Source organism: Eurosta solidaginis, chromosome 3 (assembly GCF_040869045.1).
Source record: "Eurosta solidaginis isolate ZX-2024a chromosome 3, ASM4086904v1, whole genome shotgun sequence".
Taxonomy (NCBI): Eukaryota; Metazoa; Arthropoda; class Insecta; order Diptera; family Tephritidae; genus Eurosta; species Eurosta solidaginis.
Window position 1 is genome coordinate 287,990,768 of NC_090321.1, and position 22,339 is coordinate 288,013,106.

Sequence of the window (22,339 nt, forward strand, 5' to 3'; positions counted from 1 at the left end):
GTTGAACATTTCGGGCCATTAAAAAAAATTTGAAAAAGCTAAATAAATCTCTTAAATACATATTAATATAAAAATGTCACCGTTATTAAAGCCAAACACTTATTTAAACTATGAGAATGTTTACATTCACACTACGGACGCAACATCTGTTTGTTGTTGTGTTGAGAAAACCAGTAGGCCTCATGCAAACTAACTCATATTTAATCTTTCGATCAAATAAACGAGCGTGTACAACGTTGTTGTGTTGGAAGTGAAGTGCGGGAATCAGTTAATATGAGTAAATGTATAATTTTCTTTGCTGCTATTCAAAGTGTTAACAAAACCAAAGGAGAATATTAAAGTTGAAGTACTTATTCGTTTTGTTGATTGCAACAATTGTGTGTACTACACTTTGAGCTAATAAAAGGAAGGAAAGAAAGCTTAGGGAAAGGAAAATAATAATGGATAGGAAAGGGGGGAAGCAAACGAAAGTAAAAGAAATGAAAGGAAAGGAAAAGAAAGAAACGGAGAGGAGTAGAAATAAAAATAAACGTAAATTAAATAAGAGGAAAGAAAAGGACATCACAGGAAGAGAAAGAAAAGGAAAGCTAAGCTCTAGGCGATTTCTATTAAAAATAATATAATAATACCTGCTTTGAGAATCAACATCATGGCCTCAGATATGGAAGTCTAGAACTTTACTAATTATTACAAAGCATCTTGATCAAAAAATGGTTCAATATAAAGTAACTAATATATGAACTCAAATAGAAATATATTTTAATTTGTCCAAGCTAATCCAAAATTTACTTAACAACAACTACACTATTTTAACACAAAAACTTATTAACAAAAAAGCAAAGTTAAAATTATAAATAATTAACCCAGACAGCTTGCAGTCCAGAATGTGCATTGTGTGTATATGAATTTGTTACAAGCATTACGATCTCTTAATTCATAAAAATCTTAGATCAAACGAGTGTTCTGGCTTTCTTAAATCTTATTTATTGTAGATGGCATGATTAATAAACTTAAAAAATATATATATTTACATACATACTACATATGTATTTATATATCATTTTATGAATGTATGTATGTATGTATGTATGTATATGTACATAACGCACGCACGTAAATAAGTACACGTTAAACAGAGAGAGCCAACATATATATTTACAATAACAAATAACTACACTAGAATTTTTAAGATGATTCGTTAATTTTCATCCTAAATCTAAAATATGACCGTTTTCTTTTTTTAAATGTATGTACGCGTACGTACATACATATATATACATTATGAAATATTAAACAACAACAAAAACATTAAAATATATGTACATACATGTATGTATTGTCGAAAACGAAAACTTGAAGATACCCTACAAACCCAATTAAAAACTAAAACTAAACAACAAATTTCAGGATATTTCCCCTCCTTCGCTCATTCAACAAAGCTTTCAAGCACAAATTCATCCGGCACTGCTATTCATAATTCCCTGGAAAATAATAATAGAATAACTGAAAGCACTGATATGATATTAACGAGGAACAATTTAACCATAAATTCACACTACAATATGGAGAGTTGTGAAGAAAATTATGAATGTCCACAATGTTTTCGAACTTATCGCCGACATGGCACTCTACGTCGTCATTTACGTCAAGAATGTGGAAAGGGTAAAAGTATGGTTTGTTCAGTATGTGGCCATAGAACAAAGCGTGCTGATCATTTACGTCAACACGTACGAAAAAAACATCCCGAAATGGCAATGCGATCCCTCTTTCGACGGCCAGCAAATGTATCCGGGGTACGTACACATGGAACACTTGCACATCGTTTACCCACACAGCAGCACGTTCAAGTATTACAAGAGCCGTCATCGCCACCAGTGTTAGCTTATTCAGAAGCACATGGGCAATTGCGAGAGTCAACGATTCAATCAGTTAGTATGATGGGTGTTGATGTTGTCGATTTGGATAAGGAAGATGATGATGACAATGACGATGATAAAAAAAGCGTTGATGATAATTTTGGTTTGGAAAACCATAAATTTAATTTACCTTCGCAAACCAATTCTCATGGAGGGAAGAGATCGGAGTGTATAAGAAAAACCTCCAATGCTTATCCACAAACTTTGTATCATTTACATCATCAATTTCAACATCAGCCCCCCTCCCCAACAGCAAATAGATTCATACAAGACTGAAAATATTGAATAAGATTTCGATTGTTACTTTTGACTAGCATATCGCACGTTTTATTGTAAACCGATTGTAATTCAAAATTTTAGAGCTTCATTCTGTATTGCGAGCGATAGCTCAGACGAACGATTCGCCTCTAAACAATTTCGTCTAGCAATGGTATTCTCTATCATTTTCGCTCGGCCTTTACGGTTCTTGCTTAATATCAAAAAGGAAGGCGAAAGCAAGTGTCAAACGACATGTTTCCATCGTTTAACATAATGCAAATACACAAGCGATTCGTCTCTGAGGCGAAACGAATGTTCGTTTCGTAATAGAGAATGAGGCCCTTAATTTTTCGAGATTTTTTGATATGTATGTACTTGCGTTTTCCCAAAAAATTTAAAATTTGAATTACATACATATGTTAACAATAAAACGGGCCGTGAATATTTGTAGGTTGTTTAATAACATGTATGTATGTATGCTTGATTTAAAATTAATTTATATTGAGATGAAATTTTAGTGCAATATTTACCCCATCAGTTTCGGTATAACTTGACCAAAGAATTAGAATTTATTAATTTACAATTAATATATTTACATACATACATATGTACATATATTATTGCAAATCAATAATACTTAAACATACAAAATGTAGTATGCACGTATAAGCAGTTCGTGTGTATATTACAGTTACTTTTAATTATTTGAGAAAATGTCAAGCCGTTTTTCCAAGTATTGTCGCTCTGATAATCCAAAAATAGTCAATTATAGTTTTCACATTTAATTGCATGTAAAATGTTACGTTACAGCCTTTTCCAAGCATTTAAATTTAAGATATTCCAGCCATAGACACAGAAATACCAACAAGAACTTTAAATCTCAAACGGTACTTGTGTCATAAAAAAATAACAATTTAAAAGGTTTATTTCGCTGAATATATAAATAAATGTAAGGCGCCATAACCTCCGAAGATATTTTAGTCCGAGCTTCTCTTCTAATTTGCGTCGTGTACCTTTTTAATTTTTCCTACAAGTCACTGAGAAGCTTTTCATGGCAGAAATACATTCGGAGTGCTTGCCAAATCCCAAATTAGAATAATATTGCGATAACCTCCGAAGAGACTTTAGGCCAAGCTTCTTCCAATTTGCGTCGTGCTGCTTTTAATATTTCCTACAAATTGGCGGAACGGGACCTACTTGTTTTATGCCGACTCCGAACGGCATCTGCAAGGCAGATGAGCTTTCAGTGAGACCCCACTTATAAAAAATTTTTTTTAATTGGAAAAACTTGTTTCTATAAATTTGAAGTTGCTTTGTCCGGGGCATAAACCCGTAAAATTCATAACCATTCATACATATGTAGCTCCACACCAAAACGCAACATTTACATATTTAATATAAATTGACTTTTTAATGCAGATTCCTTCCACTTGCAGATACCTATCGAAATTTCGAATTTAAAAAATGCAACCAGGTTTTCATTAAGTTCGCTTGAAACCCTCACGTAGGCCAATTTCTCACTAGTTTCCACTTAAAGTATACATTTAAACTATTTTTTTTACTAAGGCATTAAGCACCCGGGCGCTATGGAGTTCGGCTAAGCTCTCACACCAACGACGAGGTGCATACCCTAGTGAGGGACCAAGGTCGCTAATTTAAAGGTTATATATTTTTTGCAACAATTAAATTTTTTCCTATTTGTATGGAGATTCATATCAAAACGACACATTCACAATAATGGTCGCACCAAAACGTAACATTTACATTTTCTAATAACTTATAATGGCTAAAGTGACATATTTTTTTAAAAATACAAGTACGTAATCCCTTCGTTTTATGCTTATTAAAGCAAACTTACTCCATAAAATAAAATCAACTTTCGTTTGGTATCAATGGTAAAATAGACTTGTGTCAATTTTTCCGAAACTACTTATAATGTAAATGTTTCATTTTGGTGTGGACCTCCGCGTATTTACTTGTTATATCTAGTACAAGAGAAGTAAGTGGCTAGAAGTCTTTTAAAATGCCATCGAACAATGTGCAAAGGTAAAGAAATGTGTTGTTAAAATCACTAACTTTTCCGTTTTGCCTCTTTTTTCGATTGATTCCTTTTGACATGAAAAAACTTGAAACTCCCCACTAGGCCGTCTTGAACGCTTGGGCAAATATACCTTGTACATTATTTAATACCGTTTTGAGACAGAGCACAATGATATGTCATCAGATGTATTCCTGCTCTATTTAAGTATTTTTATTAAACTAAGATAATTTGAATATGATTTTCTTTAAATAGCATAATTTAGAAGAAATATAGTAAGAAATATCGTCAAATAGATTACACTTAAAAAATTCAATCAGTATTGCACATGAAGGAAAGGTCAAAGAAGAGTAATTGGAACGACATAATTGTGTGGAACTTATTTCGATACGAGATACTGTAAAATTGTCCCACTAAACTCAATAAAGTCGTCTTAGCATATCTTAATTATACATTTTTCCTATTGATACTGCATTCAAAGAAAAAACACTTCTTAAGCCTTTTTGATTTATTACTATTTTAATATGTAACGGGCGTGAGATGGTTAGTTTTTAGTGTATTTTGGGCGATATCTCCAAAACCGGTTGTTATATCCCAGATATGCCCATTGTTCTACTTATAGGACAGCTTGTGCTTCCAAAGCGAACCATTTTTAATTATGTAACTTTTATTTTATTTATTAATTTAGTGTTTGTCAATAGCCCCGCTCCTGTGGTTTGTTTTTGTTTTTCGCAAAAATTTGTCTGATATATAATCATAAACTTTATATTTTTCTATAAGTCGGACTATTGTTACGATTCTACTGAAAATAGATCTTTTCTCAATGAGGCCCACTTAAACAATGGCAAAATATCTTTTTAACTCAGATTTAATTTTAAAATGTGTCAAAATTAAGTGAGGGGCTAAACATGAGAAGCATCTTTTGGGCTTAAAAGATAACTTGCCGTTCTGCATGTGGGCATTATTGACTAAAAATATTTTATTGCTCTTATGTTCCAATTAAAAAAAAAATTCTAAGTAATTAAGCATTATTGGCTAATTTTGTTTGCATATGAAACGAAATGTTAATGTCCTGTGTGTAGGACATTGGACATATTATATTACTTCATACTCACTTTAGAGGACTTTCTCTGCATAAAGCTTTGGCTCGTTTCATTAATCAATGGGGCTCAAATGACGTTTCATTCCTGAGCCAAGGTATAAAAACCCTAGTTTTCATCAAGAAAAAGACTAAAAAAGTATATTGTACCACTGTTCTAATAATGCCTTTCAGAGTGATGCAGTTTTCTAAAAACCCAATTTTCTGCAACTTTTACAGTTATCAACAATTGAGACTGACAGATATGCATCCCAAAGAAATAGAACTTTCCTGAAAAATATTCCCAAAATTAAACCATCCATAGCAATACTTCTTACAAGTGTATGTATATGTACATACATATGTACATATATCCCTCTGCCTAAGGGAAGGCCTGTATTGGAACGATTGAAGGACTTTTAAATTATATTCTTTGTGAAGCACTTTCAATAAACAAATTTGATTACATCCTGTCCAACATAAACTGTCGGATAAGTGCGGCCGAAGGCCGCCTACGCAGAAGGGTGTACTACGCAGAAGGACATCACCGTGGCGGTAGCCACGGTTATACCACACACCCGGATTTGGCATGGCGTAGCCCAGGGTTATTTTATATAAGTGCGGCCGAAGGCCGCCTATGCAGAAAGGTGTTCTACGCAGAATTACTGTGCATGGCACACATAAGATTGACGAAGAGAGATTATTACCAAGCTATGTGGAAAATAGAGCTGCCACCGCTCTTATTATGTTCAAATTATTAAGCGTTTTTGGATAAACTAGCCCTTGCCGGCGGGTTCGCTCGCACTAAAGGCCAGAAATATGTAATGCCGCTTTTGTGATTCACAACTCGAACTGAATTTTCAGTTGTAATTTTAAAAGTTCCTTTATGATTCAAATCATAAACAAAGCAAGCTTTAAAATTAGAAAAATGGTCGCCGTAAATTAAACACACATGCAACACGTGCTCCAACAATTTCTGCAGTGTGGATTTAACGATATATGTATGTGAGCTGAAGAAATTTGAAAATTCCTCCATAATTTTAAATTTATAAATGAAAGCAGTTATGTTTATAATAAAACTGGTAAAATTAGTCGTCGTTGTTTATGCGATTGATACCTTTTCTTATTTGTAAACTGATACATTTCTTTCTAGGCTCACGGCAACACTGCCAACAAGTCTGAAAAGGGTTTCGTTTTCCCACGATTGTATACGAAATGTGCAGCAGTACTTTTTTCTACTACTACTTCCTCTAATGCTACTACTTTAAAAATACTTTTATGTATATTGCAAACTGAATCGGCTTGCATATAATTAAATGTATGTGAAGCGAAATGAATGTCAATAATGCCCTGCTTAACATAAAGTCGAAATCAGTCTATGGTTATTCCGTTTTTCGTATTTCTTGCCAAAAAATGTATGTTTTTCTTTTCGTACTATGGCAACACAGTTTGGGAGTTGGTTTTCGAGGTTGAGAGAGAATGTTTTCATTTCAGTTTTTTAGCCTTTCCGCAACCTTCTTGCGATGAATATCGTTTGAGACGAAGTGTACGATATATCCAATGTATTTTTTTACTCCCCAACACCCCAAAACACAAACGTCTCACCTAGCACTCGCTGGCACTGAAACTGATTTAGTAGCCGAAAATAGGCCCATCCCTGATTTAAAGTAATAAGGGCAACCCCCGCTTAATTCATACAAAATAGATTTTAAATGTAGTTGCAGCTGTTTGGCATAATTTACGGTGAGTTATTTTATTTTGACTGTGACTATGCGCCATAGTCTTTTCATTGTAATATTTACCAAATATAACTGCAAAGCACTTGAAAACCGTTACATGATTTTAATGGGCATATCTGTGATATGTAAACAACAACAATCTGATCTTTATAGTCTGCTTATTTCATGTGATACCCATATTGACGCAAAATATCTGAAGGCCATCCATGACTAAACTTTGATTACCATGATTGAATTCAGTGGACTTGAGATAGTTGCATTTGTCTCTATTTCCGCTTGATCGGCATTGTAAAAATAATCTTAGTTGACGAATTCTATTAAATGCACTTATGCAAACTTAAATCTATATATGTATGTATCTATGTAAATGTGTATGTAATTACAGTTTAACTTAAATGGGGTTGTTTTATTAAAACATTTTTGTATAAGTATGCTTTATTTAAATATGCAAGAAAAAAAGACTAACAATGTTATAATTTGTTGTCTACTCTTTTATCTGAATAAATGTAAATTTTAGCATCTATATAGAATAATGTTTTTAATTTGGTACCAGGAAACAACATGACAGTATACGTATGTATGTATGTATGTACGTATGTATGTATGTATGAAGCTGCTATGTAAGGGCAGAGAAGGTAAACGTATTGGAAAAGGTCCAACAACAAATTTATTGTGAAAGCCGCGATGAATTATATCTCAGAGAAGTTGCCAGCTATTCGTTAGGTTGAACAATTTCTATACTTTTACCGTGCTCTGGTAAGGTGCAGATACATTATCATGTATGGCGTTTTCTTTTCTGGAAAAAATGTTACCCCCATGTTACCCTCTTAAATTCTAACTTTTGAACTTTTTTGAACAGAGAGCTGGAAAAAGCCAACAGGGGGATATTGTTTTAGAAAAGAAAACGGCTATTAAAGTGAAATTTGGCATACTTTAAGAGTTTTAACATATACATATGTATCTACTATGTATGATTTGTGTGTGCTCTGCTGTGAATAATTACTTACCTTGGTATTAGTTGAGGCGTGATTTTGCCACATTAATTTGTACATATATATGAATGTCCGTACATAACACCTTACGAGCGTACAACATGTACATATATCTGTATACTATATATATAAATAACATGTTCAAGCGCTAAGTACTCAGTGTATATAAACACCTTGAACTCCAAGAACTGTTGCGCTAAATTCATGGATTCTGTGTCTGCCCGCCATAACCGAAAAAACCCTTTTTTCTCTTTAGTATTGTGTTAGTGCGCGACTCGATATCTGTAAATGATTCGATTTCTGAAAATTTCATTTACACTGAAATATCCAACATTCAGTTCAGTTCATATCGGCATTACATTTCTTAACCAAACAACTGCACGATGTACCTCAAAAGCTTTAAGGCTGGTTTTCTCAGTTAGCCGTGAAGCCACAGATTTATTTTAGCTTAAATCCTAATAGCTGGAGCCCTAACCTGGTGAGTGCAGGACTCGATCGCAAAACATGCTCAACCGTTTATTCCTGAAGCTCGCACTTTCTACATCTGCTGTTTCTGACGAGGCCTAACTTATAAGCATGTGACGCCAGAAGGCAATGACCAGTTATTATTCCCATCGTAAGCCTCTTCAGAGATATGATCCACTTTGTGAGTCAAATATCGTAGGATTTGCACATGATCGTAGAAATTTTGCAGTCACGCGCATCTGTGCACGCCTTTCCTTCTTGATGGATCATATGCAACTCCTGTCTCCCTTTGGCTTTTCCAAAATGGATAGGGACGTTTACCGTCAATTCAGCGAGTGCTGCACCTTCCTTTGCCAACTCATCCGCCTTTTCGTTATCTTTATGACCGGAAACCCAGTACAGATGTATGATCCGGCCGGAGCGAAGTTTTTCCAATGCTTCTTTGCATATCAGAATACTTCTTGATGAAGTACTGTGTGGTTGCCTTAGTCGCCGCGTTTATCAATTTATATATGGGCGCGCCTATAGCTTGAGCACGCTTCCTCCAAAATTTCTGCTGCTTTCATCATGGCTATAGTTATATATAGGCAGACTCGACCTCCTCCGTTAATTTGTAGCCATCGGTAAACAGGTTAAGGTCGAGGTTACTTATTTACTGAGATAATATAAGAAATTTGGTTATTGCACACTTGCTGAACAATTCTTGGGGACAGCATCCTATAGAAATATGAGATATTGGTTGTGGAGATGTATTATACATATGTATAAAGGATACATAATAAATCTAATATTTTGCAACCCATAGTGTTTCTAGACATTTCTTCGAATTGGTCACAATCAAAAGCACACCAAAAATATCTATACTAAACCGAAAAAATAGCTTTTCGAGAGACTTATTTCTATAAAAAAAAAACTCGAACAAAATGTGCAGGACTCATAAGATACAGCAGTAAAAATATGCATATTTTTGAAAGTTTTATTTTCTTTTTGTTGTAACTGTTTGTTTTTAGTCCTTTTACAATGCACCAAGCTTGTTTTTTAAAGAGATTAAGTCATAAGCATACATTTAGGTATGGACTTTATTAAACGTTCGAAATTCGGCCCATCATAAAATATTTTTATATTTCAATTGTTTAAAGGCCTAAAAAGTAGAGATATGGTCGTGATCTGCATTCCTTCTTTATTTGTATATTATAGTATAAAAAAGTGGTAAACAATTCAGAAATAAATTTATTTTAACATTTTTGAAGAAATGGCTTTTTGAGCCCTTGAAACACTTGCTTCCTTCCTATACATACATATGTATGTATAAACCTCCAAAGAAAAAAACTTTAAATAAAATCAGAAAAAAAAAAAGAAAATCACGTTGACAAAAAGAAAATCACGTTGACATTTTTATTTTTTTGCTTTTGCTACACGTTATTCTGAAATAAAATTAAGAAAGGGTCAATGTTGTAATCCGAAAGTACATATACATACATATATATTCTGGAGGTAAAATTAAGAAAAAGTGAGAAATTACTTTTTGCAAAGGCTCGATCTCTTACAAAAAAAAATTGGTTAGGTCCAATGCCCAGAACAAAGTTGATTTTGCGTATAGTGCCACGCATAGTGTACCTATACAAGTGTGTTCACTAAGCGATAAACGTCAAAACTACAAACAGCCTCGCTCACCTGATGGAAATCTCAGGTCTAGAGTCGCATTTTTGGTCTCAACGACAACATTTTTGACTACCAATCGTATCGACTTTTTCAATTTTTCAATCATTCGGCGCATTCGGTAATGGTATCCATTTTGAATTCGCTGTCATTCCGAATCCAGCGAGTGCCTGTCAGAATGCTTGACAGATAAGTCAACACACTTGTACTTGTACACTATGGTGCCACGACCTGATTCATAAGATATTATTCTGCTTTACAAAAGTTCTTATAATTTGAAATTTGTATGGAAATGTTATATGGCTATTCATTTTGGTGAAAGTCACAATTGACTCTTAAAATGGCTCTCATCACAGTCTGAAATCAAGCGGAGAGAATAGCAAAGTACGGAGTTCGCTTTGTTGACTGAACTTTAACTATTTCAGTTGCAATGCATAGTCATTCTTTGTGCATTAACAGCGACTATGGCAATGAGCGATGCAAACACTTATGTAAATGAAACCAATTGTTAACCTGCGGTTAACCTAAAGCTGAATTCATTAATTACTTAGGACTGTTGCATTCGTCTGTTCAGCAGTTGGCAAATATTTATTTATATTCCATGCACGAAAAATTGTGTTAGGCAAGCTTCAAAAAAGCATCGTAAATACTAATATAGGCAAATTTATATACCAAATTTCAGGCAAATCGAATAGAACGTATGTAAATAGTTATGTGGGTATTATTAATTCATGTCTTTACTTCGTCTTCGCATGCATATTTAGGTATTAGTTTTGCCAGGTTGATGCGACTAAATCGAATATCACAATGAAAATTACTTTAAAGCTCTCAGTAACAGCTTTCATTTGATACCCATAATACACACACATCCTAGGGGTATCCGGGTCCATGTGTTGGCCTATATGTCGAGACCCTAGTCACCCAGCGATGTAAAACTTACTCTGTACTAAAGCACACATAAACAGCTTCAATTTAATACCCATAATGTAAAAACACTACCTAGGCGTTCACGGGCCCACGTTTTGGCCTATATCTCGAGACCCTACTCACCCAGGGGAATGAAAATTACCCTCCACTAAAGCACTCATCAAGAGCTTTCATTTGTTATCCATATTCTACAAACACATTCCAGGGGTACCCGGGTCCACGTTTTGGCCTATATCTCAAGACCCTGCGCGCCGATCCTGAATATTCTTTGCTATAAACCTCACGGAGCCTGAGACCTTTCCAACGAATGTAAAACCGTGCGTTCTGGAGTTATAGCGTCAGGAAGGAAAACCCGACTTATTTTTATATTATAGATTTTCTGTGCTCTAGTGATGTTAAAAATTGTATTAAAGTTTGCGGTGTGATGAATGCGTCCTACTATTGTTGTATTAACGATAAAGACTCTCCCCGAAGGGAGTGTGTCGATGCTGATGGTCCTTTGCCCGATAAAGATCCGGTACGTTCCGGTAACAAAACAGCACTAAGTTACTAGCCTGACCATCTCGGGAACGATTAATATGATAACGATAAACCTTCTAAGCCATCCCGCCCTCCGCACTCCCTAGTTCCATGATGAACTTGGGGTCGCCAGAGCCTCGCCTACTAAATATGTATATGATACATTCTTATTTGTAACATGATTCCCCCTCGCGTGGGCGAGGTTCACAATTGGGATGCGAAAGCTTTAAAGGTATAAATAAAGCTTTGTATTGCGCTTATCAACCCCTTGAAGCCCAATGTGTCCTAGTAGATTATTGTTACGCTCCGCTGCTTTACACTCACTTTTGCACAAGCAATATTTTTATATTCCAAAGTCTTTGCAGTGAGTTTTCACTGAGAGCTTTTCATGGCAGAAATACACCCGGAGCGCTTGCCAAACACTGCCGAGGGGCGACCCCGCTTAGAAAAATTTTCTTCTAATTTAAAAACCTTATTTCTAATTTTTGATTTTGCTTTGCCCGGGGTGCGAACCCAGGGCATACGGTGTGGTAGGCGGAGCAGGCAATTGCGAGAATGTAACAGTCGAATTACCTGGTAAAATTTTCGCTGTACACATTGACATATGTATCTATCTATGTATGTATGTATGTGCGTATGCATGTGTTTTTAGTATGTATAAAGGAGGATTTTATTGAATTTGGGTACATGCAAAAGGGGGAAAGAAATTGCAAGAAAGATTATAACTGCATAAAAACGTTTCCAATGCGAAATAATCAATTTTTCAGATTTTCGGGCATTGTGTAATTTTGCCACAGCAGCGGCAGCGGTCGTCGCAGCAGCGAATGATAACAGTAAAATAGTAACAATATCAAATGAGCAACATAATTCTGTTAGCAATGATCGTACTGATGATGACAATCCTAATTACACCAAAAATGATCGCAATTGCAATAACATTCATACAAATTCTATGTTATCGAATATGTCATTGGATGATAATCCATTTACGATTGGTGGTGGAACATTACCACTAATTAAGTCGACACCAATTCAAACTCCAGCAACAATTTCAATGCCAAAATGCACAGATGCAAATATGTTGTTGTCTGATGTTATTGAGCCGGAAATTTCGATACGAACCATGTACAAATGTTGTAGAAATTGTTTTGTTCAACAATCACAACAACAACATTTACAAATCATGCAACCACAACATAGCATGGCAAATACATTAACAATAACAACAACAAATTCAACATCATCACCATCAACAACAAAAGCAACATCAACAGCTATTTTAGCGGCTCATGCATCGTCAGCCACTGCCCTTCCCATATCATCATCAACCACAACAACACATCACAACAATTGTAGTGGTTGTCAAATATCAGCTGCTGCCTCAATTCAATTAGCAAATCTAATTGGTAGTTCAATGCTCATACCTCAGTCAACAATCACTGCAGCTGCCTCAATTGCTAAAGATACTGCATCTAAAGTATCGACTGGAACAGCGATTAACTTCCCTACAGAAATACCCAATATAAATATGGAAAAGATGACAACGACAGGTAGCGCTGCTAATATTATTGTTGAAAATACCAATAGCAGTGGAAAGCATGCCATTAACACATCTAGCAAAGGATCTCCACATTCGGTGGTTGCGGCGTCAAAAAAAACGGCTATGCAATTCCATTGCGGGTTTTGTGCATTTTCTTGTTCTTGGAAGTATGACTTGAAGTTACATATGCGACAAAAACATGGTATTCACAACAAGAAAATGTGAATGTAAATATTTAATTAGTAGTAATATATTATTACAACAACAAAGTTGTGTTATAAATTTTCCAAATAAATTTTCTCCCCGTTAAAAGCATTCCAAGAATCGCAAGAGCCAGCGTCGAAAATATGAAAGAGTTCATATTTTCCGAATATGTTGCCTATTAGTCCTAGAAGCTTAGTGAGTGTAGAACCGGCATTCTCGGAGCCGGAGCACCTAGTCGTTAGGAGATCCCAAATCTTTTCGCATCTTTGAACTGATTTTTGATGGTGTAAGATGGTTTGAATATGAGAAAGATCTTCAATCTCGTGATCAGATTGCTGTAAAACATGACGTATGACGTCGGTGCAACTTAGATATTGAAATAATAAACTTTGACTCGACATACTTCCGAGGAGATATATGACGAACTTCTCTTCGAATTTGTAGCGGGTATATTTAATTTTTTCCAACGAATTGGCAAGTCCGAATAGCATTTGAAAGGCCGATACATTTTTCTTGAGAAGCCTTTTATGGCATAAATATATTCGTGAGGTTTTGTTAAATAACTGCTGACCGAAGACCACATTTAGAAATAATTTTCTAAAGCATTATGCTGTGATTTTTCCCTGGTGTTGAACCTTGGTATGGTAGGGGAGCAGACCATTATGCGTAGATATATACGGCGTTGACGTGATTTACCTCTGTATTTGGCTGTCTGACCGGTAATAAGTTTACAAATAGGCAATTTGACAGTTAATTTGAAATCGAAAGACGGCAATATCATACATGCTCTTGCTTGATATGAATTACGGATCCACACTACCCTCCTATGGCTAAAATGTGCATTCTATTCTGTAGATAGCAGCCTATACATTTCTGGCGTTGGCTCTGCAGCTATAGTGGTCAGATTTTTTTGTTGCTTCTCATTTTATTCCATTTGTTTCTGTATTAAGCTTAGTGTTAGGCGTGTTTTAGTTATTTATTATGATAGAAAATTTATAAATACAATATTATATGGTGTGTAACTATAAAGGTATGTACATATAAGCAAGTACTTACATATGTAAATAAAATATAAAATATAATAATAAAGAAACAATATGATTGATACTCATTCGTATTTATATGAAGGATCTCATTAAATTCGAGGGTTTATGAATTTGTAGTTATGTTGGATGTCTATATGTTTGTTAATACAACCCAGTGTTCTGAAAATAATTTTAGGTTACCAGTCATGTACTAACAGATTAATGGGACCCGTAAATCTAGTCACCAAATTCTAGAGAGTACGCAACGATGGATTCGTGTATTTTGTCGAAAAAGAAAATTTATTGAATTGATTTCCTTGGTTAGATTTCGATATCGTGTAGTAAAATAATTTTAGAATATATTAGAAGTACACAGATTTGGAGTTGTTAGTACAACGGTAGTTTGTTAATATTTAAAATATGTATTTACTTGTAGTCAAATCAATATAATAAAAATATGTACATATAGTTAAATTTGTTGATTCGAAATTTGCCCACACTTGTAGGTAAATAGTAAATTTGAATTGAATTTTTAGCATTTGGTTCGCAATAGGCTTGATGTTGGCGTTCAAGCATATATTCAATAGGCTTGATGTTGGCGTTCAAGCATACATACATTCAAGTTTTGTACAAGTAATATTTATTTCGTCGTAAGGATTTCGGATATCATAAATTACATACAGCCGTAGAAATCAGCAAGTTGTGAGTAAATTTTATTATTTTCTAGCTCAATTGTATCAAAAGTAATAATTAAAAAAAAAACTAAATTAATAAATTGTAAAAAAAAATTAAAACAGCGCCAATATCTGTAAACGTTTGTGGTTAAACATTTTGTATAATTTTTCATTTTATTTTTGTTTTCATTTCATAAATCACATAAAAATTCATAACACTACAACACATCTACATAATGAACCACTCGTTAAATTGCACACCCGCAAATCAATATCAATGCATTATCTGTATATATGTGCATATGTGTATAATATCATCATCATCATAATCATCATGGAACACTACAATTTCGACATGGATCAAAATATAGATCTTAAATATGATTTTAAATCGTCAGTGTTAATCGGCAGTGAAATGTTTGTTAATAACCCACATGCACGTTTCCCATGTGCAGTTTGTGGAAAAAGTTATTTACGCAAACGGCACTTGCAACGTCACATGCGAGACGAATGCATTGGTATTCCACCTCGCTTTAGCTGTGATCTTTGTCCGTCACGTTTTCGACGTAAATATCATATGGTACGACATTTGACATCGAAACATGGCATTCCACCGGCTGTAGCCCAACAGACAAGTAATAGTGGAGGTGGAAGCGGTAATGGATATCGAAGTGGTGGCGAAAGCATTATTGGTTGTTTGGGCAATACCAATGATTGTGACACTTCAGCACCGGAAAATTTATCATTGAAAAGAGTACATCATCACGAGCAAACTGACAAATCTATAAATAGTCCAGAAATAAGTTGGGTCAATGGAGGTGGGGAAGTTAATGGCGCTGGTACTCTAAGTATTAATAAAACGAAAGATGATATTAAACCGACATATGGCCTAACAGGTGCTATTACAGCCATATCAACTGCAGCAGTAATAGGTGAAAACATAGAGAAAATATCTGATACTCTGAACGAAGGTATTGTCGCCCATTCGTTTTCGGGTAGCGCCAATAATGAGAAAGTTCACGTACAAAACGTGGAGCCGATCGGAGAAGATTGGAAAATGAAATTAGGCATACAGTTGATATCTAATTCGTTATTAAAGGAACGTCTCATCAATACTATGCCATTCGCCTACAACAACAATTGATCATATATTTATTTTTGCAAACACACTTGACTGTGCACATATCAGGAAAAAAACTAATTTTATATAATACTCACTAATTTACTATTTATTTATTTATTTATATATTTAAGTATACACATACATACATACAAACAGCCAGTAAAATAAGTTGGCTCACAACACTTTTTGCTTTATATTTTCACAAAGTTTTTACTTTTTTTGACTACACTGTGCAAAATGACAAATAGGCAGGGGTCCCGCATACATACATATATATTAGCAATTACCTGTCTACTCGAAGTGTCATGCTTGGTCCTCATTAGGTCAAATTTGACCACAAACATGGTCATATCTGTAAAAACGGCTTGTGATATGATATAACCTGAAATACGTTTGCCGTTATATCGTTTGACTACAAGGGAAAATTGTCCAATAATTGAAAGCGGAAATGGCCCAACGGCAGCCGTTGCGTGATGATGGCGTGCTCCGCCTATCCCACCGAAGATGCTGTGTTCACGCCCCGGGCAAAGCAACATCAAAATCTCAGAAACAAGTTTTTTCAATAAGAAGACAATTTTTCGCGTTGCAGAAATTTTAGATTGGGATTTGACCACACACTGCTCTATCGACTTCGAGTTAGTTATGCCACATAATGGAGAAGCTCAGTTCTTGATGTCAGTTATTTTGCCCTAATGAAAACCAAGTGTTATAGTTAAACATTCATAATATTCAAAAAGGGATGATTTAGGTAAAAACCCAAAACGAAATTTTAAAGAGCATCATGGAATATATATATATATGAATAGGAAACGATTGCCTTTCATATACAAAGCGACAGAGGCCGGATAAATTTAATTAATTTAATTTAATTCCTTTTCACAATCCGTAAACGACTTAAAACGGTAAAATATACTATATAAGACATATGTATGAATTCTCATTCTAGTTTACCAATTAATTTTCTTTTCGGATTGTTGAAAGGGTAACAAATTTATGGCGTGTATTTTCTGAAAAAAAAAAAAACGTCATGTTGCATATTTATATTCTAACTTTTGAAATAGGCCACCTGGCGCTATGTAAAATGGCTGTATTTATATTTATTATTTATAATGAAACAAACTCACGATAAAGCTGAGAAGAACCAAAAGGGCAACATTATTTTCAAATTTATATTAATTTAAATATTTATTAATGATTTTGCTAAGGTGCGACCTTCTTAGCTCAACTTAACTGTAGTGTTAGTTTCGGCATTTTTTTATCTAAAAAAAAGATAAATTATAAGAAAAAAGGTTCAACATCAAACGTGACGATTTTCAATAAAAATTTTTTAACTGAAAGTTTTGGGATATTGTTTAGGTATGCATTTTTGCAGCACAATTACGTATATGTATATTTCCTTTAAAGCAATGGCGACCAAATCAACAGTCGGATTTCATATTAACGTTGGATCGTAGTTGTTGCTGTACGAGTTTATAACAGTGGTCGGTATTCTCATCTGAATGCGTGAATGCGTATGTCATATCTACACTCTATCGAAATAACACACATATAAGTGTACGTATTTTTGTATATGGGCTCACAAACGAACGAGAGCCATGCTCGTTTAGTAGTATGTTTCCTACTGATCAATTCGTGTTGTTCGTTTTCGCTTGCCGTGGTGGCAATCGTTTTCATATGGAAAAAATGCAAGCCACATAAGATTGGGATAGCATTACAATATTGAATAAGCATTCCTCAACTAATTTTGAAAACTTATATCACCAGGCAGAGTCCTTCCTGCAACGGGATCTATTCATTTTGATTTAATAACAAATACTAATAATCACTCCGCTAGCTATTTAATAGAGAAAAGTACACTAATTTATTTTACTGGCTTAATATTAAGTATAAACTGGTACATACTCGGTAAAAGTGCTAAATGGCGTAACCAGAATTCTCTACAGCAAATTATGTTATAGCTGAACTTTTATTCTCGCAAATGTTTAGATCTTTGAATATTTTCAAATCAGTGTAAAACGATATTCTTCAGAAAAGTATTCTAACATTAATTATCCTGAACTATAAAAAAAGTTAAATTATCGATATAGTGTTACAAAAGTATCCTAAAGGTTGTAAAAGGAAAAGCGAAAATGTCGCCTTTCATTTCAGCATAGGTGACTCGGTGAAAATTTAGCTTGAACTCTTCAATTCCAAACCTTCAAAAACTTGATTTTCCACAATGTTGTTTATGCTGCATAGCACTTTTACTGACTATGTATTACATATGTATGTATATTTTAATTAGGACACACTACCAAAAAGTATTATAATTTGTCACTTTTCGTTCATTCATTTGCTTATGCACTCGTATTTATCGTTTTAGTAAAGAATTTCTGTATTTTACATTTTTATAATGAAACAAAAGCCAAAAATCCTCTTAGCCAATATTTTGTATTAACGGTTAACAAGATCTCCAGGGAGCAACAAAAATGTATACAGTTGATCCCATCTAGATTTTAAATTATTTATTTGATTTGACACCTAAGAAGAAAAAAACCAACAACATTGATATTAAGAGCTGAGCTTAGCGACACTTCATGTTGGCTTATTTTATTAGACCAAAGTTGCTACAATTCATAAAATAGCTACATACATACATACATACCTACACATTACATAGTATACTTCAAGTCATGAAAAGAAAAAGGTGAAATGTCACAAATGGCTTAATAACTACTTAACTGGCGCTTAACCGTTTAAATGGTTTTGACCTTCGCTTCTTCGGTGGGCTAAATAGCTTATGTACGTTTAATAAATTCTTTCTTACATGGCCCAACCGTACATTGACCAAAGAAAATACAAAAATGCAACAAGTCACCTTTATTCATAGACGAATTATTTAAAAAAAAAAAAAAATATAAAAAAAAAAAATAAATTATTTTAGATATTATTTAAAACGGAAATTGTAGGATTCTAGTCTTTAAAATTTATGCACATACGCTTTCATAACGGAACTCATTGACTCGTGTGCTTAAAGAGTTAAAAATTGATTTTGAAATATTACAAAGTTTTATCCTTAAATTATATTAATGCATAACACTCAAACATACATTGTGAATTTACTTACTAAATATATGTTTCTTGTTTTGAATCAACTATTTATATGTACGATGTGTGTATTATATAAAATAAATTAAAAATAGATATACATAAATCGAATTATTTTTTCTGATAATTATAAACGGTAAGTTGTTTTCATACATATGTACATACATACATATATACATATGTACAAATGAAGTGTGTAAATTCCTTATATAAATATTATACTTTCAGACAATCTAAACGCACTTGCTTTTACTGCGAAATTGGGTATTACTAAAAGGTATACAAGCTTATTCTGAAATAATTGCACATCGCCGTCTTAAATGAAATTTGTATTATTTAGAAGCTCTTTTATTGTATTGGACTAATTGATATTAAACTAAATCTCTTTTAGATCTCTACAATTCATCTATTACAACTTCACATCTTCAGCTACAACTACTATTATAACTACAACTTTTATTCTCTGATTAAAAAAAATATATATGTATGTGTATATGTATAATATTCCGATGTACACAAAAAGTTGGTCATTTATACTTTTTGTTATTTTCAACTTTCGCACGTGCAACCTTGATTTATGTTGTAGTAGAATATCTACAAACTTCTTCTCACTGATATATCTCATCATTTACTACATATCTACATTTCAAAACGTTTACTGTGTTCCCATCAAAGCTTTGTGTCGCATCATTGCCTGTTGGGCTTTTGTGCTATTGTCAACCGTTTGGAAATATATTGGAATATATATTTTAAAAACTTATTATTATATTAAATTAACTTATGTATTCTATGTATTATCCATTGTTGTACGTACATATGTATATATACATGGTTTTTTGTTTTTTTAAATATAAACTAAATTGTAACTTTTATTCGAAATCAAATACAAGCAAATAAGTTGTACTAAAAAAGAGTGAGTGTTCATTTGTTTTAGGTTTTTGAATTTTTTAAACTTGTACACAATACGTTTTTATTCTTGCTCCTGCTCACAATGCGTAGTTACATTCGTACATATAAAGAGCATAAACAGGGTACGGATCGCCTCCTGGATAGAGAATTTACGTAGCTCGATATTTCATGATTTTCCTGAAAACTTAGGTGTTTTTTCACCTGAGTGCAGGTTACCTGCTTAACTCAGAGTTAATTTTTTTAAAAAACAAATTGCCTTGCAGAGGAAAGATTAATAAGTTAAATATTTAACCCAGCTTTTTTAGCACGTTAAATGATGTAAATCAGACTTCATTTGGAATTGGCAACACATTGTGTTTGACCATTACGGCAATCTTACTAGTAAAGTAAGAGCTTATTGGTTGGCAAGTAAAAACCGAGAGCCTCGACCTAATTAGATCCTGATCCTTAAGTCTGACGGCTTATCCGCCCAACGTGTGTTCTAAAGATAAACATAAAGGAGTTGATGAATTTCACCTCAATAGGCTCAGCTCGCTTAACAAAAACTTCTCAATTTTGCAAGAAATCTCGGGCGGATTCTAAATCATTTTATGCGATCGATACAGCTGCCTTAGAATGCGAGTTATCATGTATTTCCGATCCTAGAAGACAAATGAGGCTTTGCACACAGTTTCAAAAAGAAGCTTACAATGAAATCAATTGTCGTTTTAAAAAGAAAATTCGGTTTAACTTCTGTAACATATGATAGTCGTTGTTTTATTAATAGCTCTAGAGTACTAGAAAAAAATGCAAGGCGCCATAACCTCCGTCGAGATTTTAGGCCAAGGTTCTGTTCCGATTTCTTGCTCCTTTTTAATTTTTCCTACAAATTGGCGGGACGGGGCCTATGTGTTTTATTGCGACTCCGAACGGCATCTGCAAGGCAGATGAGCTCTCACAGAGAAGCTTTTCATGGCAGAAATACACTCGGAGTGTTTGCGAAATCACTGCCGAGGGGCGACTCCGTTTAGAAAAATTTTCTTCTAATTGAAAAACTTGTTTCTACAATTTTGAACTTGCTTTGCCCGGGGCGTTAACCCAGGGTCCCCGGTGTGGTAGGCGGAATACGCTTACACTCGTCGGTTTGATACTTCAGTTCGATATCGAACGCTCAACGAGATCGTTTGGTATGAGTACATTAGTTTCCATATTACAAAAAGCGTTTAGAAATGTTTTTGAAGATATCAAAATATTTTCTATTGTATAACAGTGTAAAAATCGTTTAATAAATAATTCAAAAGCATAAATTTTCAACCTACGAATATGCAATTCGATGGCTAATTACGTACCGAACAGCTTTTATCGAAGGTTGGGTACGACGCGTCGACATGTTTTGTAATGGAAAGCGAAAACGATCATTTGATACTCCATGTTCGATATTGAATTAAGAAAAGCCACCCCTGGGTATGGCGGGCCAGCATAATTGCTGTAAGCCACGGCGACCACTATTTCATTTAGGGAACATCATTTTGTTTTCTTAGTAAACCTTTAAACCTCTTGTTTTTGAACTTGAAATTTTTTTTTTACTTTTTCGTCCATGGATATTAGAGCGTGACACGATGAATGAATTAAAAAAAACTAAAAATATCCCCCTAATGGAGTTTTAAAAAAGAAAAAAAAAAGCAAATTGTGGCACCCTGTAAATAGAGCGAAACTATTTTTTGGCTTTAGGCAAAAAATATGTCACTCATTGAAATCAAAGATCAAAATAAAAGTTATGGGAAAAACAAATTTTACACTTCAATTCATTTTCTTGATGCGCTCCAATGTAGCACATACATGCGTATCACGTAAATTGTAATCGATTAATGTTATGTTCACGCAGCGTTGCCATATATTTTTTTTCCAAGTCGTCACAGACGCGGCCCAAAAAATCGTCATATCTATGGCAATAAGCAATAACAACCAAAGTTGAGTTAGGACGAAGTTGGGTTAGGGACGTACGATTGTATTCGCCGGAAACAAAAATGAGATCGGCGGATTTCATTCAACATTATTAAGTTTAAAAGCGTGTTTTTGAAAATTGTCTTTGTTATTTTTTGTTGCCACATAAACATATAAAATCGTTTTTAATTCATTATTTTATAAATAAAAAAACCTCTTAAAATATAAATTTTGTATTACATACAAAAGGTACTTGTTTTCAG

At 34.0% G+C, this 22,339-nt stretch overlaps 2 protein-coding genes across 3 annotated transcripts in view; both read left to right on the forward strand.

Annotated features, from left to right (window-relative positions):
* lola (longitudinals lacking) overlaps positions 1 to 22,339 on the forward strand; it is a 137,022-nt gene that overhangs the window by 44,932 nt on the left and 69,751 nt on the right. The window lies entirely within an intron of this gene.
* Positions 14,913 to 21,544, forward strand: LOC137245812 (zinc finger protein 398-like). The gene is made up of 2 exons (XM_067777019.1): positions 14,913 to 15,062; positions 15,406 to 21,544. Exon 2 carries the CDS (start codon positions 15,450 to 15,452, stop codon positions 16,176 to 16,178), a length of 729 nt encoding a protein of 242 aa, XP_067633120.1. The 5' UTR covers positions 14,913 to 15,062; positions 15,406 to 15,449; the 3' UTR covers positions 16,179 to 21,544.

Bases quoted from the DNA above. Each gene is read 5' to 3' on its own strand.
- LOC137245812 (XM_067777019.1), top strand. From the start codon at position 15,450: ATGTTTGTTAATAACCCACATGCACGTTTCCCATGTGCAGTTTGTGGA.